The sequence below is a fragment of the Malaclemys terrapin genome, chromosome 6 (assembly GCF_027887155.1).
Source record: "Malaclemys terrapin pileata isolate rMalTer1 chromosome 6, rMalTer1.hap1, whole genome shotgun sequence".
NCBI lineage: Eukaryota > Metazoa > Chordata > Testudines > Emydidae > Malaclemys > Malaclemys terrapin.
The window spans coordinates 60,011,665-60,037,288 of NC_071510.1; the positions used below are offsets into that span (position 1 = coordinate 60,011,665).

General features: G+C 39.5%; 1 protein-coding gene across 2 annotated transcripts in view; it reads right to left on the reverse strand.

Moving 5' to 3' along the window:
• Positions 1 to 25,624, reverse strand: part of DMXL1 (Dmx like 1) — a 157,607-nt gene that overhangs the window by 25,516 nt on the left and 106,467 nt on the right. Inside the window, exons 29-35 of one of the 2 annotated variants that reach the window (XM_054031318.1) lie at positions 25,373 to 25,486; positions 12,043 to 12,221; positions 7,832 to 7,959; positions 7,364 to 7,449; positions 6,482 to 6,683; positions 4,528 to 4,645; positions 2,022 to 2,084 (exon numbers count right to left, since the gene is read on the reverse strand). In XM_054031318.1, coding sequence (XP_053887293.1) covers positions 2,022 to 2,084; positions 4,528 to 4,645; positions 6,482 to 6,683; positions 7,364 to 7,449; positions 7,832 to 7,959; positions 12,043 to 12,221; positions 25,373 to 25,486 — 890 coding nt within the window. The remainder of the gene's footprint in view (positions 1 to 2,021; positions 2,085 to 4,527; positions 4,646 to 6,481; positions 6,684 to 7,363; positions 7,450 to 7,831; positions 7,960 to 12,042; positions 12,222 to 25,372; positions 25,487 to 25,624) is intronic. The other variant, XM_054031319.1, reaches the window with a different exon arrangement.

Below are 25,624 nucleotides of genomic sequence, written 5' to 3' on the forward strand. Positions count from 1 at the left end.
AGGCATAGAGGCCTCATTCAGCATACGGACTCCATTGTACTAGTCCCTGTTATACAAATGCAGAAATGTGGTCGCTAGTAGCATGTGGTATCCAACTCCTTGGAACAGTGTATGTAGAAGCTTCCCTTCTCCTTTTACTCTCATAAATCCTAAGCTTTCAAGAGAGTGGAACCATTATGACATGCATCCGATGAAGTGGGCATTCACCCACGAAAGCTTATGCTCCAATACATCTGTTAGTCTTAAAGGTGCCACAGGACTCTGTTCCTTTTTACAGATCCAGACTAATACGGCTACCCCTCTGATACAAGAGTGTACTGGTATTTTATTGTTTTAATTAGCTGGTTTTTCCAGAGTCTGTGCTTATCTTTGCTTCTCCTCTACCTCCACTGTTACTGTAAATGTGACACAGTTAACCAGATACTAAGTTTAGGATTTTCATATGCGCTGCAGTAAAAACAGTCTGCATTTTCCTTTCCTACTGTATACTGATAATATACTTGCACTGCTTATGTTACACCTGTAGTTATATTTTAAATATCTGGTTCAGTATATGTTTGTAAGACAAAAGATGCCACTTTGAGTTTGGTCATTTTGCAGAGGTCACCTTTTAAATAAAGCTAAAACAGCCTTGAAGGTATGAAAAAAAAAAAAAAAAAAAAAAGTCTATTCTTCAACTCTTACTGAAATATACAAAACAGAGTTATCTTAATTAGAAAAAATCCACATGAAAGGTTTATTCTTGATGTGCTCCCAATCATGAATTTAAAAGGCATGATGAAAGGGTTGGTTCAGTTACCTCGTGGTAATACACGGCACTACTACAGTACAGTGGAGATTAGAATCTAAACCTCATTTGCTGGTCCATGCAGAAGTTACGTAATATTTTGGCAGAAAGTGTACTTCATGGTGTTACCAGGGTGCATTCTACTGATTCATTTGGGTGATAAATAGCACACTTTCCATAGATCCATATATTTTTAAGGTGAGGTGGACCCATTATTATAATCTGCATAACAGGCCACAGATCTTTCTGAATGAAGCCCAAAATTTCTGGTTGAGTGACAATATATCCTTTAAATACAGTCACCCAATTTTAATTTAAGGAAGATGCTGCCACAGCAGGAGCTCAATGCTACAGAAGAGGCAGAGATCCCACCGAAAGGTCTTTAATCCCGGTAAGGAAGGAGTAATCCTAAGGAACATGAAATACTGCTTTTAAGGGTGAAACAATGCACTTCAATGTCTTGAAGTGACCAAGTCTTCTATCTCGATTCCTGAACCTTAGGCATGCTATGTTATGATAAGCAAATTATTGAAGAACTGTGACAGGTTGGGTAGCTTTTAGTGAAATGCTGCTCACCTGTGAAAATATATAAAAATGACTAAAACAGGCCTTTTTAATTGTGGGAGACAAAATTTTATTGCTAATAATCAGGAATTAAGCATCAGTTAAATGGAATTCTTATCTGTATCAACAATCAAATAATTCATAATTGACATCCACAAATCCACATTGTGAGGTATTAAAGTGATTAAGTGCAAAAATTGTGCTAAGTTACTGTTTCATGAGGCACTGAGGCACAAAATAGCATATTCTGCTTTTATGTGACAATATACTAATGCAATACTTACCTCTCTAACATGGCTGTTCAGTCAACTGTTTTTGAAGTGCTTACAAACAATTTTAAGTGTCATGAAAGTGCAAAATATTAGCACAGAATTAGTATTTGGCAAATTATTAATCCATATACTAATTCTGCTATGTATTCTAACTCAAGTTTCAACACAGCTATAACGACACAGAGAATTTATTTTAGAATCAGTCTTGATTTGCAGAACTACATCCTATACAATATTACTGATGTAACTGCTGGACTTCTTGCAAAGTTAAGCTCGCCACACTGTGCACAGCTGTAAACAGGTTAACAAAGGTGAGTATCAGTTTAAAGATTGTAGACAGTAAGTGTTTCCTAGTGAAAGAATAAGTCTAATTTCATGTGAAAATTATCATTGTGTACCTTATTGAAGATGGGCTCCTCCATCATAGTATTTTTGATGGTTTCACTGTGGTCCTCTAATGACTTCACCACGAAAGAACAATCACATGATAAAGAGTAAAGATGAGATGTAACATGCAAAGTACTGAGGAAATCCTTACTCCTATGTTAATCTTTCCAACACACAACAAAATTAAAACACTCCACACTGAATTGCACAGATACTTACATAAAAATATTTTGTTCAGCATTTACGGTCTAATTCTCAAGTTTTCTTCCTAAACTACACATTTGCTGTAAAAATGACTTTTAAGGTTATATTCTGTAGATGTATCAGTGTTTCATCTACTTTAGCAGTCAATTTTCTGTGTAAAACTTAGAACTTACCTATATGACACATTGATGTTGAATGTACTAGCAATGATAACAGGAAATCCCACAGTAGTCAAAGTAGTCATTTTAAAGTAAGGACACAACTAGCAAATCTAAACTAGTGATATTGCTTCACAAGCACTTAAGGCACACAGCAGGTGCAGCATACCAGCAGAGCTGCGTTAATTAAATTAAGAATTTTTGTCAGAAATTAGATGTCTTTCCCTCCTCTGTCTTCCTCTGTTCCTACACTGCCATTATCCTCCTCAGAGCTGAGGAGAACAGGTTAGGGCTTCCTCAGGAATGTGACAACACTGTACCATGTATTAGTCATAGAGGATAACTCAAAATGTTGCAACAGACTTTCAGCTCATGAGGAAGAAACAAGCTTGTAGTCAAAGTCTGGATCTACCATGCTGCCTCAAAACTATTTTATACCAGTAAGAATACTCAAATACTGCCAACATCCTGTACATAAATGACTACTTTCTTTCACATAAACACACATACGTGTTATTTAAATATTATCTTTTATGGAATACTGAAGAACGCAATCACTCCACATTTAGTGCAAATTCATGTATACTAGAATTATGTTCAATCTGACAACTATCTTGATTGTCCTAAAGGTGTTCCATTGCTCTCATCAAATCCTCCTGTCTGATTCTCTGAAACAGCAGTATCTCTCTGACACTAGTCATTTCTGGCACCATTACCTCATGTCTATAACGGACATGAAGTATACACTCCAGAGATTCAGCCCAAATGAAGCCATAATCAAGCAGAAGCAGAATATAAAACCTGAGGAATAAGTGGAGGCAACCTAGAAAAACAAAACCACCTTTCAGCAACATGGGATTAGTTTTTAAAACTCTGCTGTTTTTAATTCTCGGAAAGAGAATTAAAAGGAAAATGGAGAAAGGTAATAGGGTGACAGGAAAAGAAAAAACATGTGGAAGAGGAACAAAAGCAGCACATTAAAAAAAACTGCATTGAATTACTGAGAAGTGTAGCAAACGGTAACTTTTAAAAAAAGATTAATACCCTGTCCTCTGTGTGGAAATAGAGATGTACTTAAAGTACTGATGGTTTTAAAATAACATTAATTCAGAGGGCAGCTCTTTCTAAACCAATACAAACATTTCCTATAGTACTGTGCTGTTCTGAGTTCTAGTGGCTGGTGCTTGGCACACATAGTAGTTTAAGCTATTGATTAATAGAGAAAATTCACATGTAGAGTGTTGCCATGTTCAATTAAAATCTCAAATGACCCCAGGGCTGCCCAGAGGATTCAGCCCCGCTGCCGAATCGTGGCCGAAGACCCGGCGCTTTGGCAGCAGGTCCCAGGGCGGCAGGACCCCCCGCTGCGGGTCTTCAGGGCACTTCGGCGGGGGGTCCCGAAGCAGAAGGACCCCCCGCCGCCGAATTGCCGCCGAAAACCCGGAGCAGAAGCAGCTTCGGGAGCCCGGGCCCCACGAGAGTTTTCTGGGGCCCCCGGAGCGAGTGAAGGACCCCACTCCAGGGCCCCCGAAAAACTCTCGTAGGGGCCCCTGTGGGGCCCAGGGCAAATTGCCCCACTTGCGCCCCCCCCGGGCGGCCCTGAATGACCCTACGGTCATTTACCATTTATTTTTGGCAGGGCTGCCTTATGGAGTTCCATAGCAGGGGATAAATGATAAGTTTTCAGAACTATAAGGCAAGGAGGTAGGATTCAGTGGGATGCACAAGATAAACTGGTAGGGAAAGACTCAATTCTGAAGGTTATGACCGACTAGGTTGCAAATTGGAATCTTGTGGGTGTATAATTTATTAATTATTATTATTATTACTATTTACAAACTAAGACTTTTGAGGTAACTCTTATTACCATCTTAGGCCAAAATTTCCAGCAATGCAAGGCTTTTCATACAATTCAAAGGTGGCCATTTACTTTTTGTTTTGAGTGGAGCTGTGGGACTTATACCAAGGTAACACCCAAAATGCAGCAAAATGTTTCAACCCATGAGATTTGGTATCTAGGGACAGCCCCCAAACACCAAACCTATTGTCCACAAATTTGCCCTGTAGAAAGCAAGTAAGCCAGCTTACATATGTTTTACCTTAAATCCAGGCTCTTAATTAACATAATTGTATATACGTTGTGTACTATACAGACCTCATTTAGGCATCTTTTCTTTGTAAATATATTTCTGATGAAGGTTTCCTGGACTTCCTCTTGTTTAACCAAGTACTGCCAAAGCCTCTTCACAGACAGTGCAACATGACTGTTAGATCTATAGATAAAAGTTAAAATAAGTATGTGTTTATTTATGCTGGTAATCACAAGAGATTCAAACTATTATTAGCATACAACTCATACCAAGTAAAATGCTGTAAAAAAGAAATGTTCAGGTTGTGACAAATTGAAAATGTGGAAATCCAGAGTTGAGTCAGCCACAGATATCACTTCCTATGTCAATTAGCGAAGTACATATAATTATATATTTAACAATTAACAGAATGCTCAAGATTTCAGTATAAATGGCACAGTATATTATGATATACAATATACTTTTCTGAGACCTCTGAAAACACCTAGCCACAGTTAGACTCCAACTTCAATTAACAGCTTACATTTTGATGTTTCCTTAATGCATCCTTTCCCTGATGGGGGAGGAAATTTAAGTTATTGACCAATATGCTAGGAACCGATAAACACAGACAATACCAACAAATACTGAAAGTGAAAACGTAGCTGTATGGGGATAATGAAGCATAGGAATTACTCCTTGTCACAGTGGAGGCTTAGAATAATTGTTTCCCCCCAAAGAAACTAAACTATGTTTAAGGTAAACAGTGAAGAAGAAAAACAAAAATACCCTCCAAATTTATCCCCTCCAATTTTTTTAAAAAGTTACTATTTAACCTTAAGAACATCAAGGGTATCAGAAATTGGTTTCCCTGTTTGTACCTGAGGATCATCTAGAAGACTGACAAACTAAAATGCAAAAGTAACATCAAAACAGACAAACCTGAGCTCACCCCTCACTTGAAAAGGAGGGCTTCTTGTATCTTTCACAAAACCCTTTTCTCCCAATAGTTCGTCAAGATTTTGAGTTAAACAGGTTTTAAAAGAAACAGAATAGTAGTGAACCTCAGATGAATATGCTGTAAGTAACCCAACAACTGTGGAAATCTTTGGAAAGGTGGCTAGGTTCAAAACCATAGCCATCTACTGGATACTCAACGGTGGGGGATGGGGGGTGGGAATAGAGATGTGTGTACAGTATATCATTCAAAATATTTTTTTTTTAAATGAAGTCATCAAGAGAACTAAGATTACAGTTGTTAGGAACTACCAGTTTACAATGGAAAAGAAGTGCACTTAACTGCTGGCTGTGGAGCTCATGCAGATGCCATTAGGAGAAAAGGAACATATGGTTACATAAATGTGTGGTGTTGATATCCAATTTTAAAAATTGAGTTACAAATCACTTGCTGATACCACAATGTTTTCAGTTGCAAGATGCAATATTATGAGCCCATAGTCAATGCAGAGAAGAAAGTTACTGTTGCTTTTGTTATAACTAGGAGAGAGAAAGGGAACTTCTTTTACGACAATGTGCTTCTAGACCTTGCCCTGGTCTCCTTAACACCACAATGCTTCCTCAGAAGGTAGATCGAAGACCTGTCACACTCCCCCCCCCCCCCCCCCCCCAAAGGTCAGCTACTGAGATGTATAAGGCTCCTTACTCTGATTTTGGCCAAATATAGGTTTCCCGCCCCCCCTTAAACAGTACATTGACTTTTGGCATTTGAGAACTTCAAAAATGTGATTGCTTTCTCCATATCTGAAAATCTTCATTGCTTAGGGCCAAAGTTTCAGAAGTCTACACATGCATGCTAAATTGCACACATTTGAGCATACAGTTATAACTGAGAACAAATCAGGTATGGCACATGCATACATGCCAGGCATGCGTCTACCTGGACATCTGCACTAAATCTGTGGTACTTGCATATGCAAGCATGCATTTCTGAAACTATGGCCCTTCACTTGCCTTACCAAGGAAAGCTTTAATTGTTCAGAAGATGTACATTAACACATTTTTTAAAAGTCACATGCTCACTTGAAAGGAGTGTTTGTAGGTTCAAGCAAAGCTTTGTGGCGAAGGAGCGCAGGACCTGCCGATAATGCATCCTCAGAAGTATGAGCAGAAATTAAATTCTGAGGTGGACCACCATGTATCTCAAGTCGCCGGAGAAGAACTTGCTCCCAGCGCTGAAATGTCTTCAGAATGGCATGGCACAGTGGGGAGCTAACTGGAAGCTCTACAAGGACAAACCAAACAAAATAAACTATTTTATGTCTGCTAGAATCTTGATGAGAATCACTTCACTGTCAATGAAGTTGACTGTCAGTGTTTCAAATACTTTAATCTAATGTACATGTTTATTATGAACATTTTTTATGAACTTTTTAAATAAAAAATCATTTATGAACAAGTGGTCTGGGTGTAGAGAGCTGTATTGCTTTTTGCTGGCAGAAGAGCTAGATATGGGAAGAGGGCCATAGCATCTAGGCCAGTGTATGTATTTTACCAGAGATGTACTTTGAGCTACAAAAGGAAAGTACCTGGTTCATGAACTAACTTGGGGAAGGAAAGCACATGGTTCATTAACTAACTTGGGGTAGTGAAAAACATCTATATATAGCCATTGACAACTTTCTTAAATGATTAAGAGGTAAACAAAACTGATAGAAATAGGAATCAAAATATATAGGTACTAATATTTCATGGAAAAAACCTCAGTATTTAAAGTGTACCAATGTTACTATAGTAATACTGTCAGGAAAAATAAATCCAAAACTACTGAACAAGTTATTTACAACACTCTGCTGAATGCAGAAAAAGCTAAAAGGCTGATCCATTTTTATTATGCAATTAGGTTCCTGAATTCATTGTTAGATTATTAAACATGGAAAGACATCTCCATTACTACACCATTACCTGACAGATCATGCCCAGCCAAGGGGTAGAAATTCTTCAATCTATGAAGCACCAACTGAACCATAGCCAATCGCATCAGTGACCAACTAACAAGAAAATACATGAGTCATTGATTGACCTCTTACAACTTTAAGGAAGTTTCACTTAAAAATAAAACTAACATCTCTACTGTAGGAATATTTTTAGCTTTTATTAACCAAAATATTGTAAACAGTTAATAAACCATGAGTATATTTAAAACCTTAAGGATACCTTGTATGCCAAAACAACTATTCTACATAATAAAAAGACATTAAAATATTATACTCATGCGTTATTTACAACAAAACAAAGAAGATAATGCATTCCTAGGAAATATATGCATTTCTTGAATGGCTGCCATATTATCGCTCACACTTCTGCAGTAAGTTCCCAGAAATGCACTGTCAACAGTGTCAGAAAAAGTATGAGAATCACAGTGATTCATACCTGTATGAATTTGAATTAGAGTGCTCCTGAAGGTGTAAATCTGATGTAAAATCGTCATCCTCATCATCACTTCCCTGACTCTCCTCTGAATCGTATTCCACTCTACTTTGTGAGGTTGGAAGAAAAGGCTAAAAAAAGCATAGAAAAATGTTTTAGTTCAGCAAAACTGTATCTGAAAAACAGTTTCAAATACTGTTAACATGTATGGTAATATTTAAAATAAAGTTATTGTTCATGAATTCTAATAATTTCAACTCTGATGGAGAAAACCAGTTGGTTCTTTTTAGAACCTCTGACTTCAGCACAATTGACTTCAAAACTACACAAGTTACTCTATTTACATAAAACTTTACAGTTTCAAAAGCTTAATTATTTTTCACTACTTGTGTTTCAGTAACACCTAAAAGCTCCAATCAGGACCAGGACCTCTGTGCTAGTATTGGTTAAAGACAAGAAGAGCATTTCTGCCCCAAAGATCTTGCAATCTGATTTAGCACTAGACATGACAAGCGAGGATAACGAACAATAGGAGAGAAGGGGTTGGGAGGAGGTGGCATGATGGAGGGTAGATGAGGTGAGCAATAACAAGATTACATAGTTACTTAAACTAGATGCAGTACACTCACAACTTGATGGTTTTAAATAAATTGAAGCTGTTTTTATAGAAGTATCAACTATTCCCAGCCATCTCTTGACATACACCTCTACCCTGAAATAACGTGACCCGATATAACACGAATTCAGAGATAATGCGGTAAAGCAATGCTTGGGGGGGCAGGGCTGTGCGCTCCAGCGGATCAAAGCAAGTTCGATATGACGCGGTTTCATCTATAACACGGTAAGATTTTTTGGCTCCCGAGGACAGCGTTATATCGGGGTAGAGGTGTAATTATTAGCTGGCTGATTTCCTGCAGGCATAATACAGGTGAGTTCTGAGGAGGAATTTGCAGAAAGGATAGCAGCCTTACAGTTATTCCATGATGGGTATTGCATTCAGAGAGCAACATGGAAGAAGATACAGAGAGGTTTCTGGAATAAACTCATATATCATGGAATGGGTGGATGTAGTAAAAGATGAGGGCAAGTAAGTAAGGACAGTCAGAGTTATGAAGGGTCTTGAAGGTGGTGACAAGAAGATTGAATTCTATGAGATTGAGATGGAAAAGCAGTGGAGTCATTCAGAGAATGGTTGAAGTGGTCACGTCAACAAGCTAACAAGTTGATTGAGGCCAGCGATACTCAGACCTCAGTGGTTCAGGAGCCAAATTATCAATCAACATTACCCAAAAGAGCCACAGTAGTGTGAATTCATTGTTTCATTTACTCTCTATGTATATACATATATAGCCAGGTGTGGGTCAGCCCCAAGCAGCACGGAGCTTGGGGGGGGAGGGGGGGAGAGGGAGTTAGCCCCAGCCCCAGCTCTGGGTGGCACAAGGCCGTGGGGAGAGACCCTGGCACGGGCAGTAGAGCGCTCAGGGGGCAGAGGCTTAGCCCCAGATGCAGGCAGCAGGGGGTGGAGCTTTGGTCAGCCCCAGCCCTGGGAGGAATGGGGAGGGCGGCTGGAGCGAGCCCTGCAATGGGGGGGGGGGGGGGGGGCACGGCTTGGGTGAGCCTCTGGCTGTCCTGTTTTTACTTTTAAAATAATACTTCTCCGCTGGAGCCATCATGGTAACACATCTTTCTGTAGCCTCTTCTCTTTCCGCCCACCCCCAGTGGCAGCTTGCATTACTGTGCCTGACCTGATGTAGGTTCTCCGGAGCAGCTGATGCTATGCTGCTGCAATTAACGTGTGTTAAAAAAATTAACGCATTAATTGTGTTGTGTGTTAATCACACGCTTTAACAGCAGTTAATTGACAGCCTATATATCTATCTCACACACACACACACACACACACACACACACACACAATGAATGAATAAGAATTCTACAACTGATAACAGCATTCTGATTGGTTAATAATTAAACCACACAGTGTTTTCACATCATGCAACGAGCTGCAGGAGACACATTAAAGAGCCACTTGTGGCTCCAAAGCCTCAGTTGAGTATTACTGATCTAGGCAGTTTTTAATGGCCTATAAGGGGGTGATGAGTGTGCCAGGAAAGCAGGTGTTACAGTAATCGAAGCTGAAAATGAGGAGTGTCTGTAAGAAAGATTTTGCTGTTTGGAGAGATGAAGGATCTGATTTTAAGAACTTTAGTAAATGAAGAACAGCATCATTAACTCAGCCCACCTTTGAAACAGGTAACTATTATTCCAACCTTTGTGATAAGAAAAAAGGCAAAATTACTGCACAGGAAGTCTGCCAGACCAGGATTAGAACTCAAGACTTTCTAACTCCCTACTCCACCTTCGTTCTCCACGTTATGCTGCCTTTCATATATTTCCTTGATTAAGAGGGTTTGACAGGAATTTTTACAAGTTTTCCATCTGGAGAGAAAATAAGGGTTCCTACATCTACATTGAATTCAGCCCCCATTGGCTGGTGAGGTATCACAACACATTCTTACTATGAGTCTTCCTGAGTAGACCATGTAAGCGTAATGTATCTATTGAACAGACATTAATTTTGGCAATTATTTTTTGAACTGTGCACTGCAGAGTTCACATCAGGCAGTTTCTCATTTCTGTTAAGCGTACAAGCCTCTGTGCTTAATATCTCATCTCAAAACAGAAATTAAGCCTCTAACTCCCCCCCCGTCCCCTTCCAGGAAAAAAAACAACAACAATGTGCATCTGCAATCTCAATGAGCAGCATTTTAGAACAATCTCTTCATGCTCCATGAAGTCAAATCAATTCAAGTAACAATTTTGCAAACAAAATTTTTCCAAAAAGCTACAGCCAGCATTGTTTTATGACTATTTAGGATGTTATGAATAAGAGGAAGATAAAAATTGTATAGAATCATAGATTAAGGTCAGAAGGGACCACTATGATCATCTAGTCTGACCTCCTGCACAACGCAGGCCACAGAATCTCACCCACTCACTCCTGTATCAAACCTGTGTCTGAGCCATTGAAGTCCTCAAATCATGGTTTAAAGACTTCAAGGTGCAGAGAATCTTCCAGCAAGTGACCCATGTCCCACGCTGCAGAGGAAGGCGAAAAACCCGCAGGCCTCTGACAATCTGCCCTGGAAGAAAATTCCTTCCCGACCCCAAATATGGCAATCAGCTAAACCCTGAGCATGTGGGCAAGACTCACCAGCCAGACACCCAGGAAAGAATTCTCTGTAGTAACTCAGATCCTACCCCATCTCACATCCCATCACAAGCCATTGGGCATATTTACCGCTAATAGTCAAAGACCAATTAATTGCCAAAATTAGGCTATCCCATTATACCATCCCCTCCATAAACTTATCAAGCTTAATCTTGAAGCCAGATATGTCTTTTGCCCTCACTGCTCCCCCCTTGGAAGGTTGTTCCAGAACTTCACTCCTCTGATGGTTAGAAACCTTCGTCTAATTTCAAGTCTAAGCTTCCTGATGATCAGTTTATATCCATTTGTTCTTGTGTCCACATTGGTACTGAGCTTAAATAATTCCTCTCCCTCCCTGGTATTTATCCCTCTGATATATTTATAGAGGGCAATCATATCTCCCATCAGCCTTCTTTTGATTAAGCTAAACAAGTCAAGCTCTTTGAGTCTCCTTTCATATGACAGGTTTTCCATTCCTCGGATCATCCTGGTAGCCCTTCTCTGTACCTGTTCCAGTTTGAATTCTTCATCCTTCTTAAACATGGAAGACCAGAACTACATACAGTATTCCAGATGAGGTCTCACCAGTGCCTTGTATAATGGTATTAACATCTCCTTATCTCTACTGGAAATACCTCACCTGATGCATCCCAAGACCACATTAGGTTTTTTCACGGCCATATCACATTGACGGCTCATAGTCATCCTGTGATCAACCAATACTCTGAGGTCCTTCTCCTCCTTTTACTTCCAACTGATGCGTCCCCAGCTTATAACAAAAATTCTTGTTATTAATCCCTAAATGCATGACCTTGCACTTTTCACTATTAAATTTCATCCTATTACAATTACTCCAGTTTACAAGATCATCCAGATCTTCCTGTATGATATCCTGGTCCTTATCATGCTATAAACAAATTTTAAATGAGGAAAGGCTAATTTCTGCTTAAAGTATTGCTAATGCAAGAAGGAGCAAAATGAGTTTTGTAATTGTAAATATTACCTTTGCTATGAAATAGTCCCAGATACTCAGTTCAGGAGGGATAAACTTTTCCCTGTAAGATGGAGATTCTTGCTCTACCAAAGATGATGAAGGAGACTGTGAAATTTCTTTCGGAGAGATTTTTGATGAAAGCGTAAAACTTTTTTGTTGCTTCTTACCATTGTCTACAGAAGAAGAAACTAAAAAAACAAAAAAAAATATGAAAAGGAGAAATGAATATTTATGGTAAAAGGATAAAATACACCTCTCTGTTATATATTTCCAAGATTTTCTTTTACCATCTCTTTAGAAAGTATTTCCTCAAACAGTATTTGAAACAAACCTCCCAAGTTTTCATATAGTGTTCTGTGTTAAAGGGGAAAACCACTAGTCTTCAAGCTTAAAAAATCTCCAGTTAATTGCATCCTTCAATAAATAAGTTACTATTTATTAAGTTAATATCTTTAATTTCATGGTCAGAGATAATCAAAATGTACGCATGCAAGATGACAGCGTTACAGCTTCAGCATTCTTCTGATACAAGTGCTTAACCATGCAACTTTAATGTTGCATTAAACACTTATTTGGGGGGTGTTCACAGTTGCAGAACTAACAAGCACCAGTCAGCAAAGGCAATATTATTCATTGATGTCATTAATTAACTGCACACATGTAGGCTAAACAGACACTAGCTGACAAAATACAGCTTATTTTTATAGGCTACTGGTTTTAGCCTCAATAGATGTTTGGACGAGGGAGGGTGCTAACAGAGCAAATGATCTCTCAAAACTCACAATGGTGCTCCAAATAATTAAGTAGTTTAAAAATAATATCCAATAGGAAAGATTCTGGAGCTGAAGCAGGACAAATTTAGTGCTCTAAATACACCTATGGCAGGAGGTCTAAAAATCACCCATTGCAGCTAAACAGGAGTTTTCCAGAGATGAGGAGCTATGGCCATATTCTGACAGGTCTGACCATGCCTTCTGTGCAACAAAGGAAAGAGGAAACCATCAGAAAAATAGAGAACCCAGATGAAAGAAAATGGTTTCTCGCCTTCTTATAACTGTTTACTGAGATGTGTTGCACGTGCTGATTATACTAGGTGTGTGCACGCATGTCTTGTGTACAATACCATATAGTTTTCCATAGTGGTGCCCAAGCAGCAGCCACGCCTGCTCTCTGGTATTACTTGTGCTTTGAACTGAGGGTATAATGGTGGAGCCACCTCACTCACCTTTCAGTTCCTTTGAACTGGACTCAGGAAATAGACTGATGCACTGGGGCAGGAGGGTGGGTTGTGTAATGGACATATGCAACATATCTCCAAGAAAAAACAGTTATAAAAAGGTGAATAACCATTTTTTCTTCTTCAACTGGTTGCATGTATCCATTATGCTGGTTGACTTCTAAGCAGTTTGCAATGGAGGTGGAGAGCTAGGCGTCTCACCAGAAGAGGGACAGCAGAACTGCTTTCCCCACATTTGCATCTTCTCTCACTGTGGTAGTAATTGCATAATGTCTAGCAAAGGTGTGGACTGAAGACCATATTACCACTCTACAGTGTCCACGACAGGAGTATTTCCCACAAACACCATAGAGACTGAGCATGCCCCAGCTGAAAGTGAAAACAGTTTTGCTTGTGTGACAATGCCCTGTAGCACGACAATACAGCTGGTGATGCAAAAGGACAGTTGTTCTGTTGCAGGATGTCTTTCATTCATTCCACACAGGAGACGGACAGCTGAGTAGGGACCCAAAAAGGTTTTGCTCATTACAGATAAAGAACGAGTGCTCAGTGTATATCCAGAGTGCGTGGCTTTGGAAAGAAGACTGGTAAATATATTTTGATTGGCGGAGATGGAAATCAGATACTACTTTTGTTTAGGCTATGGCCTATGCTGTATCTTGTCCCTGTTTAAAAAAAAAAAAAAAAAAGCATATCGAGGATCCGTCAGAGCATGTAGCTTCCTTACTCTTCTTGCTGAAGGGATGGCTATTTGAAGAGCCAACTTTGCTGAGAGGTGTGACAATGAACAGGTGGCTAACAGTTCAAAAAGGGGACCCATAAGGGCTGATAATAGTAAATTCAAATCCCACTGTGGAACAGGGTCCCTGATAGGTGAAAACAACCTAAGGAACCTGGTAGTCACAGGGTTAGAGAATACATGAGGGTGAAATGTTGAAATTGTGCCAGGTTCACTTTGATAGAGTTGACTGTCAAATTAAGTGTAACAAGTAGTCAAAAATATTTTGACTTGTAGACTGTATGAGACACCCAGACACACGCTTCCACTTACTAAGTTAAGTAGCCCTTGTGGATGCGTTATCTACTATTATGTAGGACGTTCTGGACTGCCTCGAAACAGAGTGCCCTCCTGGGTTTACTCACTGAGGAACCGGGCTGTGAGGTGTAGTGACTGAAGGTTCAGATGCAATACCTGCCTGTGACTCCAGGATATAAGGTCTTTGACTAAAAGCAGAGGTAAGATTTGATTGATGGACAATGTGAGCAGATCTGAGAACCAAGGTTACCTTGCCCAGCCTACAACAACAAGTGTTATTCTGCCTCATTCTGGCTTCAGCTTGAAAATGACTTTGAAATCAGTGGCATTGGAGGGAAAGCAAAGCGCAAGTCCTTGTCCCAGGGAAGAGAAATGTATCTGCTATAAACCCGGAACTGTGACCTACCCTTGAACAGAGATGGGGCATTCCCTGTTCTGACTGGTTGCAATTAAGTACTTCTATTTGAAATACTGACTTTAGTACAGTCATATTGAGAGACCATTCATGATCCAAGAGGAATGACCTGTTCAGGGAGTCTACTAATCCATTCTGAACCCATGGTAGGTGTGATGCTATGAGTTAGAAGTTCTGTGTGCACAAGTTCCAGAGCCTGACTGCCTCCTGGCACAGACTGTTCAATTTGGCACCCCCAACTGTTGAAGTGTAACACCACTATGGTGGTGTTGGTAAGTATTTGGATAGCCCTGCCCTGTATATATGAAGTAGAAAATGGTGGCATACTCTGGAGATGCCCCAAACTCTGAAATGTTTATGTGCAGCCTGGCCTCCTGAGCGGACCACAAACCCTGAGCATGCAGGTCTCCCAGATGCACTCCCCACCCAATGGCTAAAGCGTCTGTTACCAAAGTCATAAAGGGAAGAAACTGGGAGAACAAGGCACCCCTACAGACATTGTCTTGGTTCATCCAACAATCCAGGGATGATAGGACCTTGTCTGGAGTGCATCCTAGTGTGTCCAGGGGATGTATCTGAGGGTGATACATTGACTTGAGCCTCTGTAATCCTCTGATATGTTGCCATGGTGAGGGAAGGGGTCATATACATGTACTTGCTATATGCCCCAGGCACCTGCAGCAATTCATCGTTGTGGTCTAGAATGGCCCTTGGAGAACACACAAGGGTCTCCTAAAACTACAAGACTTGGTATTGGCAAAGATTCTTCTCTAGAATCGAACCCAGGACTGCCCCAATAAATTTTATTCTCTGCAGGGGTTTGGAGGATAGATTTCTCTTTGTTCACTTCCAAGGCTAAGAGCATGAAAATAGAGTGTTCGATGAATACTTCTCTCTCCCTGTTGACAGGAGCAATCCCAGACCAACCAATCCTCCAGGTACAGACACCTGTGGTAGAGATAGGCTGCCACCACTGCCATGCATCTGGTAAAAACCCTTGGTGTGGAAGACAGGCTGAAGGGTATGAACTGAAAGTGGTCTCCTCCTCCCACGAACCTTCAAAATTCCCTGTGGTCAGGGTGGATTGCCACATGGAAATATGCAGCCATTGAGTTGAGGGTAGTATACCAATCTTCTGGGTCTAGCAAAGAGATAACAGTTGCAAAGGAAACCATATAGTACTATAGCTTCTCTATGTACTTGTTTAAATTCCGAAGATCCAAAATGGGCCTCAGACCACTTTCTTGCTCTGGGTATTAGGAGGCAGCAGAAGTAGAATTCCGTACCAGTACTGAGCAGGCACTTCTTCTATGGCTCCTAAGGAATGTAGATTCTGCACTTCCCACCCTATTACAGACTTAGGAGATGGTTCCCTGATAAGGGATAGGGAGTGAAGACAGTAAATATAGGGTACATCCTGATTCCCCCCTGCTTAGCAGCCACTTTTCTGAGGTGATATATTGCCACACATGGAAATAAGATAACCTGTTTCCAAAAAGGGGAAGATTTTCACTAAAATCTGATATACTGACCAAAGGAGGAGTCCAATGGGCTGCTTTGAGGTGTGGGGCTTCTTAGCAGAAGCACTCCAGGTGGATAGCTGGGGCCTTCTCCTTTGCTTTTTGTGCTTTTGCCTATACCCATCAGTCTCTCTAGGGATGTAGCCGTACTGCCATGGTAGAAACAGGATGTTGAAACTTTATTATCTTGGGGGCTAGCATATACAGACCTAGGAATTTCAACACTGCTCTAAAGCCTTAATATATTAGTGCCCTTGTTCAAGGAGATAAAGGTACAGCCTTCGAAGGTGAGGTCTTCAATGGTCTGTTGTACTTGAAAAGGATTTCCTGGGGACCGGAGCCTTGACAAACACCACACGGTTACTGCCATTGCCCAAACTGCAGCAGCTGAGTTCATCACATCCAGGGAAGCCTGCAAAGGGGCCAGTGCTACCAGACAACCTTCCACTAGGAGAGACTGGAAATCACTCTTGGAAATATCTGGTAACTTGTTGAGGATTTTGGTAAGGCATTCCAACTGGAATCATCATAATGGGCCAAGAGGACCTGATAATTCTCTATAAAGCAGCTGTAACCCCACAGCTGACTCAAAATTTTCTAAGAGAGATCCAAGTTTGTGTCCCTTTCTTGGTGTTGCTTTTGCTCTGCTTTTGCAGTGTAGTTCATTAATTGTCACTGCTACCAGGAAGCTTGGTGTGCAGTATTGATAAAACCATTCTTAGTCTTGTGATGGAACTTGGTACTTGTACTGGTGGCAAAATGCATGGAACACTAGAGATGATGGAATTTGCCATAAAGCTTTACTAAGTTGCATGACTGCCTCATTTATAGGGAGAGCAACTTTCCCTGTTGTAGCAGGGTATAAAATGTCTTGAGTTTGTGGGAATTCTCCTCCTCAAACTCTATCCGAGTTCCCAGAGACAGAGTTCTCCTTTTCAGAAGCTCCTGATAGGACTAAAAATCAATTACTGGAGAAGATGCTGCTGGTGCCAGGGTCTCATCCAGTGATGAGGTGATCAGAGGAAGCAGAACCTTCTTGAAGCTAGTCTTGAACTGCCAGTATAGAAGGTCTTTCCAAAGCAGGCAATAGGTGGTCCCAATCCTCAGTACCCCAGGAGCTCTGTAGGAACAGTGAGTGGCCTGTCAGTACTGCGTGAAGAAACTTTCCCCCTCAGCAATATGTTTCCATAGTGTAGTGGTTGCTTGGTAACAACTCTTTGGTACTTCCCCTCTCAAGGACCAATTTCTGTAGTGCAGTGGAGATGAGGATCTAGACACTGTAGGCATCCCCCCACGATAAACCAGTAGGGTCAATGATGGGGCTGGTATGGTATCGGAGACCAACTGATGACTTCTATGCCTTGGGATGCAATGAATTTCTGAAGTGGGAACCCACTTCAGATTCTGAGGAAGAGTATAAATACTCTGAAGGCCAGGGAGACGCAGTACCAGATGTCATCGCAGGAGATAAAGAATGTGATCTATGACAGGCCTGTGGTATGGGACTGCAACATCAGGGGCTTCTGAGCTATGTTACTGTGCATTGAGAGAGAACTGTTACCATTGGTGTCTGAGCCAAGATCTAGATTGCCTGGAGTGTTACCAGACCTGAAATCCCAGGTGCCAAACCAGATCCCAACATGGAAACCAGCATAGACACCACATGCAACAGGCTTGGACAAGTACTATCAGTCTGAATAATTGGCGAGGGTGGTTTGGAGAGCCTTAGCAGATCTTTTACAGCTACATATACCTCCAGGGAGGTCACTTCTGAAATAGGCCTTTGCCCTGCATAAGTGGACAGCTCCAGCGTCGGCACCAAGGAAGTAGTTGGCCTCAACAGTCCCGGCATGGGAAGCCGAGTCAAAGGTTCTGGCCTGACTGAGTCACTAGGATGGAGCCCTGTGGAGTGGCAGGCCTAAGGGTGCACTCTGTCTTCAGTACCAGAGTGGCTAGTCTCTGCAGTTGAGGAGTCCCACACAGAAGGCTATGACAACATGGAAGTCATCCCCCCTCTTTGGCTTTGGAGGCAGAGAGCGCTCTAAGCACTTTGAGGAATGTCCTGGCAAGGTTATCACCTCTTGTCTCTTTCCCCAGTTAAGACCAAGGGAGCACTCCCTATAGTCAACTGAAGCTGTAGCAATGCCAGGTGAGTAGCGGCCTCTATGAGGATGGACCTGAGGTGTTTCTCTGTTTTCTAGTTCTAGTTTTGGCAAGTTGTACAGTATTCTCTTAGTGACCTTTTCACAAGCATTTAAAATAGAAAGAGTGAGGGATGCTCACGGGCATGAACTTTTGACACCTGGAGCAGAACTTGAAGCCAGGGGCCCTGGCACAGGCTCCCCCAGTACCAGGCAGAGCCCAGCATCCACTAACAATCAGATTAAACTATATAGAAGAAAAAACAAGACAGAAAGGAGGCCCGAAGGACCCAAAATGAGTATCACAATCTAATAGCTATAAATGGCAAGTTCACAGAGGGAATGAGCAAACAGCAAGTTCTGGCCACCGACGGTAAGAAGAAACTGAAGAATGGGCAGGGCCCTCCATCCTTTGTACACTTGACTTGAGGCACAAGGGATACGAGGGTGCAGGTATGGCTGCCTGTATGGGAACCACTAGGGAAAACTCTGGCAACAGTGCATGAGACACACATACACCTAGTACACAGGACATATGCAATCACTTGAAGAAAAATGTTTATAATTATGAGCAGAGCTTATTTAACGTCAGGAAATTTTCTACTATGCATTTTCATTTAAATTTTATTCTACATTTTCTAATGTTCGTAACTCTGATTAATGAAAACTAGATGTTTTCCAAGCCAATCAAAAGGCACTAAGCCCTCAAGGAGTACTGTCTGTTGCAAGTTTCAAGCTTAAGCTATTTTTTGCTACAGTCCGGTCTTAACAGTGTTTTTTGTTTGTTTGTTTGTTTTAAATGGGAACAATTTTTAACTCTTACAAAATTCAAAGTGGCTGAAGGGATTTTTTTTACTCCCACTTCCAAAAAAGGAAATTTACCTTCAGGCAAAAAACAAAGCATGGAAAGTTCCCACTGAAAACCTTCAGAATCCAATGATCATGTGAAAACAAGAAGGGGTTGTTTCTATTGTGAAATGCTTTACAAACTAAACTGTAATGAATGCTTAACTCAACATTTACTACAAGCGGACAACTAGACTTCATATTGAACCTAAGATAGCTACTTTTGAACTGTGCATATTCTGTCACCACATTGCTACAATAGAACAGTGTGGCTAAGTAGAAACATATTTCCCCTTATGGATGCTATTAAGAATTCACTTACCTGCATTAATGATGCAAATATATATGCTGTAATACAATGTTTCCTATTTGTTATTTAAAGATTATCAGCCAACTCAAAGAGCATGCACGTGCATCATTAAATATGTAATTTTAGCTTCAGCACAAAAAATGAAACTTACTCCAATGTTTAAATGAAGCAGAAAAAGAAAACTGTTTTATGATACAGCACTAAATATAAATTTGTAAGTTTTTAAAAAAAAGTGCATTTCAAAAAGCAATTGCTATATTATTAGTTGCTATTTTTGATAATCTGTGGTGGTATTTTCCTCAATCATTTTCTAGCCCTTGGTCACTTGTCTGATACTTTAAAGAGTTGAATTTAGAATGATTTTTAACTAAATATAGGTGACGACATGTGTGACCTATTTTTGTACATTCTCAAACAATCATTTGATAATCCTTTGAGTTCATAAGTATGTTTTTTTTTAAAAAATCCTTATGTGGTAGGCTATGAAAGCTTGTCTCTCTCACCAATAGAAGTGGATCCAATAAAAGATATTACATCATCTACCTTCTCTCTCTTGATTACATATCATTTAGGATCTTAAATCATTAGCTACTTTTAATAGTGAAGTCAAATTTAGTGTGTATAGATAGCTACAAAACAAAGTATGTCAATTTAAAAGAAATTTGAGATTGTGGTTTTGAACTTAATTTTAATATACTCAGAATCTGAGAAAATGCATCTTAATTCCCAATAAATTAATTTACAACACTGAGACAAGTTAACAAATGGCACTTTTAAGGAGTAAAAAAAAAACAAAACACAAAAAAAAAAAATATTTTTTTAAAAGCAGGCAAATTTAAAATAGGAAGCAGATTAAAAAAACAACAAAAAACAGTCTGTGAATCCAGATGTCCTACTTTAGATTACAGTACAGAAGTTACACTAAAACGTAACAATGGAGTACCACGAATTGGTACAGGGATAGTTTCCAGTTTGGCAACATGCTGCTCCATGTAAAATCAATGGTGTCTCAGGTTACTTTTGTCTGGCTGAACACCAACCGTCAAAAATTACTACTATTTCTGGAAAAAAGGATTTTGCTCTTACCTTGTAAATTTACCACTTAAACAGCTGAAATTTGAACCTCTGTTCCTCTTTTTTTCTGACTCAAGAAGTCCCATTCCCTATCTTCCACTAAGCAACTCCCTGTAGTACACCTCTACCCAGATATAAACGCTGTCCTCGGAAGCCAAAAAAATCTCACCGCGTTATAGGTGAAACCGCGTTATATCGAACTTGCTTTGATCTGCCGGAATGCGCAGCCCTGTCCCCCCGGAGCACTGCTTTACCCTGTTATATCCGAATTCGTGTTATATCAGGTCACATTATATCAGGGTAGAGGTGTACTTCGCTTTCTTGCTAGAGTCTGCTTTTTAGCCAAAGACTCCATTTCGTCAAAACAATCAAGACTACTATAAAACTGAACAGCATTACCTGGCTGGGACCCTTAGATTGGTTCTCTCTTTTGCAAAAAGTGAATTTACAAATTAAAACCAAAATTCTCCTTTCTTCAGCAGCTCCCACAGAGTCCCTCTCCACCCCACCCCCATCAGGAATCTGGGCTATGCCTGGCAACACCCAGCACAAACAAGAGTGGGAATAACTTACATGGGAATTTAGAGGACATTGTCTGGTATATGTTGTCATCGGTCCCATAATACATAGAAAAAACGTTCACTGATTACCAGTTTGCTATCCAGAAGACAACCCATCTGCCCAAGACACGGAGAACGACAGAATAAGGTATGACTTTCAGAAGGCAGCCTCTTATCCCCACCACTCGCAGACCTTCTGCAAAGTATATTTACATGAAGGAAGTACGTAGCCACTTGAGTATGACCGAAGATGTCTTTCCCCACTCTCTCCCCATCCAAAAGCAGAAAGAGGAAGTCAGACTGCCAAAACTCTGGTTTCTGTGCACATAGTACATAATGGCCGCAATGTCCAAGAAGGGACTCAGAAGAGGAAACATGAGGAAAAATGAATGGACTGATCCTTATGAAATCTCAAGTTCACCTCAAGGAGGAAACTGGGAACCATACCCTATGTTCATCTTATTATGAACATCAGTTTTACTAACATTGTGTAGACAATCAACGTGGGTTTGCTCTAATGGTCAATCCTTGAGCAGTCTCTCTCAAACCCAGCCTTGTGGTACTACAGGTCATTAATGTACTACTCTCCAAGTTCTGGTAACTGACTTCAGTTACTGGCAGACACTCCTCCCCATTTAGTTCCTACTCCTCTCTCTATTCTTCCACTCTCCTCCCACCCAACTCCACCAATATGGTTGGTCTCAACAAAATGAAAGTTATTAAAAATCCCAGTACTTGAAGTGGTCTGGGAGCTTTAGATATTAGGATATTAAAAACCTTAGATTTGCCTTGCAAGCTACAACACGGGGGAGGGGGAGAAGAGGAGTGAACCACAGGGTTCAATTAAAATAATTTATTAGAAATTTGGATAATGTTTCATGATGGTGGTTTTGGTACTGCTGGTGCACATGGGCACTTGCTTCATACACATGCATTAGGTCTGAAGGGATGGCAAATCTGGCATTACAGTGTGGATTCCTCACAGAGTTGCAACAGCTTGGTGAGGGATTTGGTTCTCTGAAGTCTTGTGGTCGTGGAGGCAAAGACAGTCAAAACAAAGGATGACAACTTTTTTCATTTACCTCATAGATGGGCAAAGGAGATACTCACATTCCTTTCCAACACCTTAACTTTCCAAACAGTTCCTTAAAAAGTTTTCTGAGAACAATGTTTTGTGGTTCAGTAATAAACTAATGGAATCGTTTTAATATTCAAAATATTTTCTGGTTTTGAAGTGCGTTAGTTCATTTTCTAGCATGTCACATAACATTTGAGAACTGATGGCAAAAGTAAACCCTGATGAATAATAGTGAAGTGGCTCCATTTAATCTACAAGACAAGATGGACAGGTATCTGGGATCACGGAACTGTCTTTAAAACATTTTAAAAATGCTCAATAAAAGAAAGAATTATGAACCAAGCATATTTCAAGCTACTCAGGATTTCACTAGTACTCAATGTTCAATCCAAATTGTATCATGCTGACAGCAAACAGCAAAATTTTCATGATCATTCCTTAGTTTGTGGAGACAAATTAATTGCAACAAGCAATTTAGCAATTTTAAAAACATTTTACTTGTAATCTGAAGTCCAAAATGATTATTTGAATTAATGTTAAAAATCATTCCTACAAAAGGCTTGATTTTTTATTTTCATTTACAGTAGAACTCTATAGCAACTGAGCACATGAAATGAAGTATGGATTTCTAACTGTTATAAAACAATCACCAGTATCAAAATTGTTCTGCAGAACTTATTATGAAAAAATTATTATTTCTCTATGTAAGTTGCACATAATTCAATCAGGAATTATTCAGGAAACTAGACTGAAGCTCTCCAAATGGTCCTGGAAATGTATCATCTTTTTTCACCTACCCTTTTATCATGAAGGATAACGGAAAGACTAATGCTTTATATACACAAAACAACAATTCCCAGGGGAGGGAAACGTTTTACAAGGCTGCCAAGATATGTAAACTTAAATTAAATGAGTCTCAAAAATAATAATATTTGAAAAATATGTTCTCTCTTTACTTAATGGAATTAAGGAGTCTATTTCCTTTGTGAGAAGTGATATTCAAAACACCTAAAGCAGTGCAAGGATGCTGCTTTATGTGCTTGGGGTGTAAACTATTTCAAGGGAATCTGAATTTTGAACTATTATTCTTGGCAAATGAACAAAAGAAACTTTAAAATTTGTTTTAAAATGTAACTGACATTTAAAACTACACATTTATTTCTGTCACTAGCTCTGAGATCTTAAGCAACACTTGAAAAAACTTTTCCCACATCAGCTTAAGTATATTCCATAAAGATACATGTTTTGGACATGGAAAATATTAAACTCAACTTATGGGGAGCTCAGTATCCACATTCAGAAAAATGCTCAAAGTCAGACAAACAGCTGAACAAATATCAAAGGAAAAATGCATACTCCACTTTTCTCAGAGGATCAGAAGTCTTTTTGGAAGTCTGATTTCTTTATGAACTCTGGATGGCACAGGGGAACCAAGATGAAGCTTAAAGTGCGTGATGCTCATGTGGACACGATCTCACCTTAAAGAATGAGTTCTCCCATTACTGCAACTCTCCCCATGAGATAAGAAAGTGTCTCTTGACATCCTTAATTTGTGGGAAGGAAAATGTTGACAGGGTTCTCAAAAAGAACACTTTCAGAAAAATAACCCAGGTGTTTATCAGGTATTTCATTTTTTGAACTAGTATGCCATTACGAAGTATTTATATGCATACCTGAAAAGGTTTTGTTTTTTTTTTTTTAAATACTAGAAACAGTCTTTAATTTCAATCTTTAATTTTTAAATTATATTATTTATTATTATTATTATTATTATTATTAATCTGTGAGTGAAAGCTTAACATAAAATGTAAAAGGGAAGTGATGAGAAAAAAAAGATAGGCATAATTATTGGACAACATACTTGAAAGTTACCAAACAATCCAGAAGGAAAGCTGAATGGGAGTCAGTGGTGACTGAATAAAGTGGTCTGACTAACGTGTCACTGGATGCTGGAGAGATCAGATGATGGAGATAGCTAGTATTCACTATTCAGACATTGCTTCCCCCTATATCTCCCTTTTTGCTCCCCCCATTTTAGCAGTACTTTGTGCTTGATTTCTTTGTTTTCTTCTTCCCCTACACCCAACTGTTATTTAAGCATGTTGTATTTCAGTCATCTGCAAAGGATTTTTAGAAATTGGACTTGTGCCTTTTTTTTTTGGTATTATCACTATGTATAAGAAATGCCTGTATGATTTTTTCAGAACAGTTTCTGGATTTTTTGTTTTTGCAACTTACAAGAGTCAGGAGTATCTACTTCGTTGCAAGACTTTTTCAGGGTTTCAGAGTAACTGACCTCTCACATCTTAGTCGAAGTGACAGTATGTTAGGCTCAACGTGCTTTCTCCAAAATGTTAGTCAGTCACTGGAGTTAAACAAGTCTTAATCAAAATGCCTTCCCCTCCAAGTGCTACACTATTAAACTCATGACTTTTGGAAAACTAGTCGAGTTATGATATTACAGATCACTAGACAAGAGCCTTTGCAGTAGTAAGTCACTAAAATATGTATATTTACATTTATATAAAGCTCTCTCTATCAAGGCATTTACATGAATATCATGTTTAAAATTATCCTAAACTCTGTATCAATAAACTAACAATTTGTGCTAAAGAAAAATGTATTTTAAAAAAAAAAAATCCATCTCAGGACAATTTAGAATTCATGTATTTATAATGTTCATTATTTGTTTGCTATTCTAAAGGATTCTCTATAATTATTAAAAATATTTTAAGTATACCAAAAAGTGAGAAAATATCACATTTGGTGTCTTGGGTGAACACTTAGAAATCCACAGTCATCATAACCCATATATCCATTTGATGCAAAACAAGCAGCCTCCATAAACAAATATTTGAAACACTTCTGATGATGCCAAACCATGGTCTGAGCAATTTGTTATTTTTGTATTTAAAATTGGTTTAAATTAAAGCATAGCAAAAATGCTACAAATATGTCAATATTTTTGAAGTGTAATCCAATTGCGGATTAAACCAAAAAACATTTATCAGTTTTTAAATTCAAGCTCATGGCTCGCGATCAGAAATTTTTCTTTACCGGTTTTATATTTCTATATATGCAAACTGGTTTTAGAGACCTAAATACTAAAGTTAATATCTTGCCTGCATGTTTGGTAGGACTATGAGTACTGATGGCAGCAAGGGATTTGGAAAACCCCACACATTCCATAGAGAACACTACTACCTGGTGTGGGCTAGGCATAGAGAAGTGCCTACCTGCCAAAGAGAGAAAACATACACTGTACTTGCAGTAAAGGAACACAGATATGGCTATTGTGTCAGGAGAAAGTCAGAAGTTGAGCTCTGCAAGAACCATTTTTAATATTCTATTTTCTACACTCTGGCATAACTGAA